We start from the raw sequence: 6,104 nt of genomic DNA on the forward strand, positions 1-6,104 counted from the left end.
CAGTAGTGAGTTCTTCGTGTGAACTCAGTTTTTACTTTCTGGTCATGGTCTCATCTAATAATAAAATTAATCAATATCATAACTGCTAGAATTAGTCTTGGCTTACATTACACCTTTAAAGAACTGCCAGCCCAATAAACCAAGAAAGAATGTGAAGAATGGAAAACTTCTTGAGATCACTGACCATATCCACAGAAGGTCAGTGCTTTCATTATTGTTAGGGTCTAAAACACAGAGAAGGCCGCAAGAAAATCCTGTCTTCTGTTAGCAAAATACAGTTATTACATAATTTAGGCTGTATCAATTGAAAAGTTATTACTGACCCACAAACTTGCCAGAAAATATGAAGCGCACCATCAGTGCACCAGGATAAAAAAGGCATTGCAGTGACACATGGTGTGAAAATAGCATCAGGAGGAACCTTTTCTCTGATTCCAGCAGAAACCACCTGATGCAAAAGAAGGTTTTGTTCACCCAGTGAAAGCAAGTGTCATTGAATAAGTCAGGTATGGCTACTAGTTGTGGGTTAGGGATACTTCTGCATCAGTTCAATAATTTCATTGTACATGTGCAAAGGTGCATCCAATCCCCAGATGAAATCCAGGTGTGCCCATTCAGGAATCCTCTTGTGATAGATAAGCCTCTTAATTTGAGAGAGTAAAATGGCTGCATCCTTGGGATCTGCAAGCAAGTCTTGTCCCCCGGTCCATACAGCAGTTGGTACAGTCATCTCTTCTACATTGTAGAGAGGAGGAGTAGACTGGAAAATATGAAGCAGTACAGGAATGAATGACCAGGAAAGCACAGCAAACTTTAAACATGCATTTGGGGCTTTCTTCTGTCACTGTTCAAAGTAGAGGTGCCTAAACCAAACAGGAAGGCAGTGCCCTTGCTTGCCTTTTCTGTCTGTGCTTGCAGGGATGATCCAACTGATAGATAGCACAGCCAAAGGAAAAATGCCTCTTGAGTTGACAAAGAGTTTCTGTTGGGTCTTTGCCCTCTCAGCTAGGAATTCATAGGACAGGAGCCAGGAACAAGACAGAATATGTCAGGATGCCTCTGGATGAACCCCCGTCTTGGTCCTTTTGGAGTACTAGTCAGCCCCAGAAGACATATGTGGTCTAGTTAGAAAACACAATGTGTGACAAGAGTGAAAAGGAGCATGAAGTGACTTCTGTAGGATGAGAGAGGGAGAAGCTTAAGACTTCTGAGTTTGGAAAATGGGGGCCAGAGCAGGGACAGCAAACAGGCTTATACAGTCACAAATGGTATGAAGAAAGAGCGCAGGAAGTAATTATCACATTACTGCTCATAACACAAAACCTAGAAGGCATCCAGTGACTTTCCAGGGGCAAGCAAATTCAAGACAAACTAAAGGAAGGAAGGAAGTTGTGTTCCATGCAAGCCATCATTAAAACATGTAACTCTTAATGACAGGCTGTTGGAGAGACCTAAAGGGTAGGACGGTCAAGGATGGGATTAGAGTCTTGGATGGGGGAGAGGTTCCTCAGGGACTGCTTGCGGAGAAAGTCCTTTTGTCTCTGCCTGACAGAATCTATGGGTAGCTATTAGTGCTCTCCAGTTGCCCTCTTCCTAATATTATTTCCCTGATGTCTCATGCATTGGCAACTGTGTCAATCACGCTAGTAGACAAGACGTCTCTTTGGTCTGATCCACTAGATGTACTCTTCTTTTTCAAAATTAATTTTCTATCTTTCCTGCCCTTAATTCCTCTTGTTAGTACTGGTCATTTAATTGACAAGGTTTGTGTATGTTCTCTCTCTCTCTCTCTCTCATTGCCCTTAGTGCTTGCTTGTTTTCTCTGTTGACTTCCAAACCGGGAAGTAGTACTAGAGATGGCGGTGGCTAAATCCATCTACTTGTATTCTGAAAATGTGCCTCCTGCTACAGCCTTGCTTTCTTGCTCTGTGTTTCTGGTTGTCTCCAAGGGTGATAATATTGTTTCACCAAAATATACCTGCTGGTATTTTTCCATGTTCTTCTTTGAACTGCCCCAGTCATAAGCTTGGAACTTCCCTGAATGGGCCTCCTAAGAGGATGAACAAGAGAAGGGTAGTTATAAAGCCATCATTCAGGAAGTTTATGGGTTTTTTTCCCTGTTCAGCCTTTGACTCCAATCTAAAGCCTCAGCTGAAGTTCTTCTAAGAGCTATGATAGAGCCAACAGTAAATTAGTTTAAAGTCTCAATCAGTGAAAAGCAGTCAAATGTTTTTGTCAGAACCAAAAAAAAAAAACCTGCTCCCACAGAAAGACCCAGGGGTGCTTTTGCAAGCAATTTATTCTAGTTTGTAAAATTACTAACAACTGTCTCTGGCAATTTCCCCTCACTGCTGCTGCCATGTCCTCTTCTGACAGTCATATGGCTATCACTGACGCTCTGTGAATGGCTCCTTCCTATGTTTTCTCTTCCCTCTCTGGTTTGAATACAGAATTCACTATTTCTAATTCTTCTCTTGGTTTTGCCTACAACGTGGGTTGTTACTACTGTGAGAGACACCATCAACGTGATCTTAATATTGAAGGTAAGGTGTCTGTTAACTCCTTTAATAGTAACAAAAGCAATGACAACGAAGGCTTAAGAGTATTACTCCTACATGATTGTACTTGCCAGTCTGTGGCTAGATGCTGAATCAAACCTGAGTCAATTTGCAGAGCTTCCCACACTGTACCTTTGTAACCCTTTTTCTTTACAGGTCTAGGTCATCATCACAAAACCAACTTAATCAAATCTAATATTTTATGTAAGTTCACAGCCAAAATATTGTTTGATTTTGAGTAAATAGCTGTGCAGAGGTCACTCAAACATATCCGTGTGTTTGCTGTGTTGAAAAGTACATTAATACTCTTGCAAGCTCACTGTGCTCACAACTGCTTCCTGCTCTGCTCCAGAGCCTGCAGTGCTGCAAGGAAACCTGTCTTGTCTACAGCAGCCTCTGTGACCGAGCTCAGAATTTATGAATCCTGGAAGTGTGAGCGCAAATACAGAGAGGCAGCTTCTATCAGCACTACTGCTGAGGATGTACCGTGACAGAGCACAGTACATTGTAAGTAGTGAGGTCTACTAAATAAATGGGGTTTTATTTATAGTTCTATTGCCGTACAGACACTGAGAGCTTTGAAAGCAAGAGATGAAAATACAAGGGCTTTTACTAGTAAAATTTGATATTTTACAGAGCAGCTTATGGCTTGCTCATTTCTTGACTCTTCATTTGAAACAACTGATTTCTTAAGGTAAGCTCTGCACAGAACTGTAGACATCATTTATAAAAGGTACTGGATACACAATAAAAATAATGATATATACATCTGCAGACACAGCTTCCAGCATACAAGTTTTTACACGAATACAGTGTCTCATTGCTGTCTTCAGATGCGTTTGTATCATATACGTTATCTCTATCCTGCTGGCAAAAGAAATATAAATGAAAAATAGTGTTTTGAATTGAGATTTAAATTATAAACCAGAGGTTGCATGTGTTTTCAAAAAGCTAGCAATGGCTTCACACCAGGATATCAGCTATTCCCACTCTATACCATTCAGCCAGAGGTGAGTACCTCTTGTCTTCCAGGGGTTTGCTAGTACCTGACTCCAGTGGACTATGTTCTGCACAGAAGTTCCAGCGGGAGTTTGCGCGATATACACATCGATTCGGTTCTGAAAGACAATATTCAGTGAGTATTCTCTTCCTCCCTTCTATTTAGATGTACATCAAAATATCTGCCACAGCAGCATCATGTATCAATAAACCCAACAGAAATTGGAGTGGCATGATTGGAGACTCCCTCAGAGTTACTCCAGGTGACATGTCAGGTTTGGAGTAGCACCGAAAGAACAAGCCCTAACCAGAACCTCAACCAGGATGGTTGAGAATCTAAAAGAATCTAACAGATGGAAAGGGTAGAAAAGAAAGTCAGCAATTTAGACCCCAAACTAGGTGTTTTTTTCAGGAGTCTGTAACAGATCCTGTGTGAGAAAGGATTGCTGTCAGACAGAACAGCAAAAGGAACAGCAACTGCCTGAGGAATGCACAACTATTTGAAATAAAACACACCCTAGTCCTGCAGGGGTTTCTTAAGTTGCTGTGTGATCCTTCCTCAGAGAGCACGCTCTGCGGCCAGAAAGCTGGAGCAAAACTTTGATGCCCGAGTGGTCTGGCCTACAGCTGGACATAGAATGAACTGTCCAAGTATGTCTTAACCCCCAGTGTCTGCCTACCCTCTCTCAAGTACTCTCTAGGTATCCTGTGCCTCTGAGCACATCCCTGATGGTCCAAGTCTTGGAGGAGGAGGACAAAGGGGAGTATGTGTGTTTCTCTGTCACAAAGAGCTCCTGAAACATGAAGCAGGCAGGGGTGTTATTTCTTCTTCCCTGGTGCGCCAGCATACTGAAGATCTCCAATGAGACCAGCAGTGACAGTATGAACCAGGAGACTGTGCCCTAGGTGAGGGCTGGCAGAGGGAAGACTGCAGAGTTGGTTGGTTTTTTTTGGGGGGTGGGGGCTGCAGCTGGTGATTGTAGGGACGATGCCAAGTGCTCTTCTGATGCGTGAGGCAGTGGTCCCCGACCAGTGATGGGGCCACCAGCAGATATCGCTGTGCGGTAGTGGGGAATGTTCCCTGCAATGTGACACTAACAGAAATTCAGGATTCCCACCATAGGATTAAGGTAAGTTTGGGAAGAAGAATCTTAAACTCTTGGTAGAGCTGGTACGAGTTATAAATACCATGTCAATGTTCTTCATGTTACAGCCACCCAGGCTGAAGAAGACATTTCTACAAAGCCTGGCAAAAGCTCGGTTGCTGCAGACAGGGACTATTAGCCTTCTCAGACACTCACTCTGGGGAAGGAATTCTCTTTTGCCAAGCAAACCCTGTGAAATACAAAGACAACGTCAATTTAAGAATGTACACTTCCACTTCGCGGTGGTGTTTTTAAAAGGTGTTTGTGTCCTGTTCCTCTTTTCCAGCACTTTCAGTGGTTCTCACTTGCTTTTTCTCCATTTGCCAGAAGGTGTTCCCACAAGAAAGAACGAACTTAGGTGTTTTTCCATTGCATCAGCCTGCTAAGGCATTACTCAATTTGTGTTACTTCACTTCTCATGAAAAGATATGTTAAGTTTTAACTCCAATTCGTATTTTAGCTCTAAGCTTGCACATCAGTTGTGGCTTTGACTAGAGGAATTTTGGAAACCTTTGAGGATCTGCATCTCTGTACCTCTCTGCATAACCTATCCCAGCAGTGCACTATTTCCCTAGGTAGATGAAGAGTTTTTCTTAATGTCCAGTCTGAACTTCCAAATGCTTCAGTCATACTGTAAACCTACCCAGATGCAACTGAGTAAATTTCATAAAGCCCTATACTTTTTGTATATCCATTTTCAGAGCTGAACAAACAAGTATATGGTTAAAAAGTTGAAACCAAGACATCACATACCCTGAGCAATTTTTCAGGAAGGTAGAGGAGTTTTGTTGCTGGGCTGCTGGCATACTTAATAGTTGTGACAGGTGCCAACGCAAAATAGAATTTGATTTTTTGAGCCAGCTCTGGCATTGTTGAAAATGCAATGAAAGCTGAGAAGACAAAAAAAGAGGAGATAAGAAAATAATTATTTGTACATTAGACTGTTTTCTGTGTTTATAAATGCTATTCTGCAATTTCAAAACTTAAAAGTAAACTTGTTAGTTGTTCAGAGACTATGGTTTAACCTAGATTTGTGTGTTACCAGCTTGTAGTTTTAATTCCCTCTTCACAGAGAAATTTCTTTCTATATTTTGCCTTTGCAGCTTTCTTCCAGATGCATATAAACATAAATGCGCAATTCTGATGTACATTCATGAATTTCATATACTATTGGGAGGAGCAGTTGTTTTTCTTCCGGTCAATCCAATTTTATATTTTCTTTTTTTTTGTGTGTGTCCTGTCCAAACCGGCCAACTTCTCCTTCTGTACTCTCATCTTCCTATTTTGTTTGTTTTGGTCAACTAACCAGCAGCTGTTGGGCACACCCTTGCATCTTGGAAAGAAACCATTTGCATGGCCCACAACAGTTTTCAGTATAATTCTAAGTCAGCAGACTTTCAGC

The 6,104-nt window shown here is 41.8% G+C and overlaps 1 protein-coding gene across 1 annotated transcript in view; it reads right to left on the reverse strand.

The window, feature by feature from the left end:
* Nucleotides 1–526: 526 nt before the first annotated feature.
* LIPM (lipase, family member M) overlaps nucleotides 527–6,104 on the reverse strand; it is a 10,374-nt gene continuing 4,796 nt past the window's right edge. Inside the window, exons 6-10 of the mRNA XM_010289479.1 lie at nucleotides 5,456–5,592; nucleotides 4,746–4,892; nucleotides 3,605–3,676; nucleotides 1,979–2,050; nucleotides 527–760 (exon numbers count right to left, since the gene is read on the reverse strand). Coding sequence (XP_010287781.1) covers nucleotides 527–760; nucleotides 1,979–2,050; nucleotides 3,605–3,676; nucleotides 4,746–4,892; nucleotides 5,456–5,592 — 662 coding nt within the window. The remainder of the gene's footprint in view (nucleotides 761–1,978; nucleotides 2,051–3,604; nucleotides 3,677–4,745; nucleotides 4,893–5,455; nucleotides 5,593–6,104) is intronic.

The sequence above is a fragment of the Phaethon lepturus genome, unplaced genomic scaffold, assembly GCF_000687285.1.
Source record: "Phaethon lepturus isolate BGI_N335 unplaced genomic scaffold, ASM68728v1 scaffold11446, whole genome shotgun sequence".
Taxonomy (NCBI): Eukaryota; Metazoa; Chordata; class Aves; order Phaethontiformes; family Phaethontidae; genus Phaethon; species Phaethon lepturus.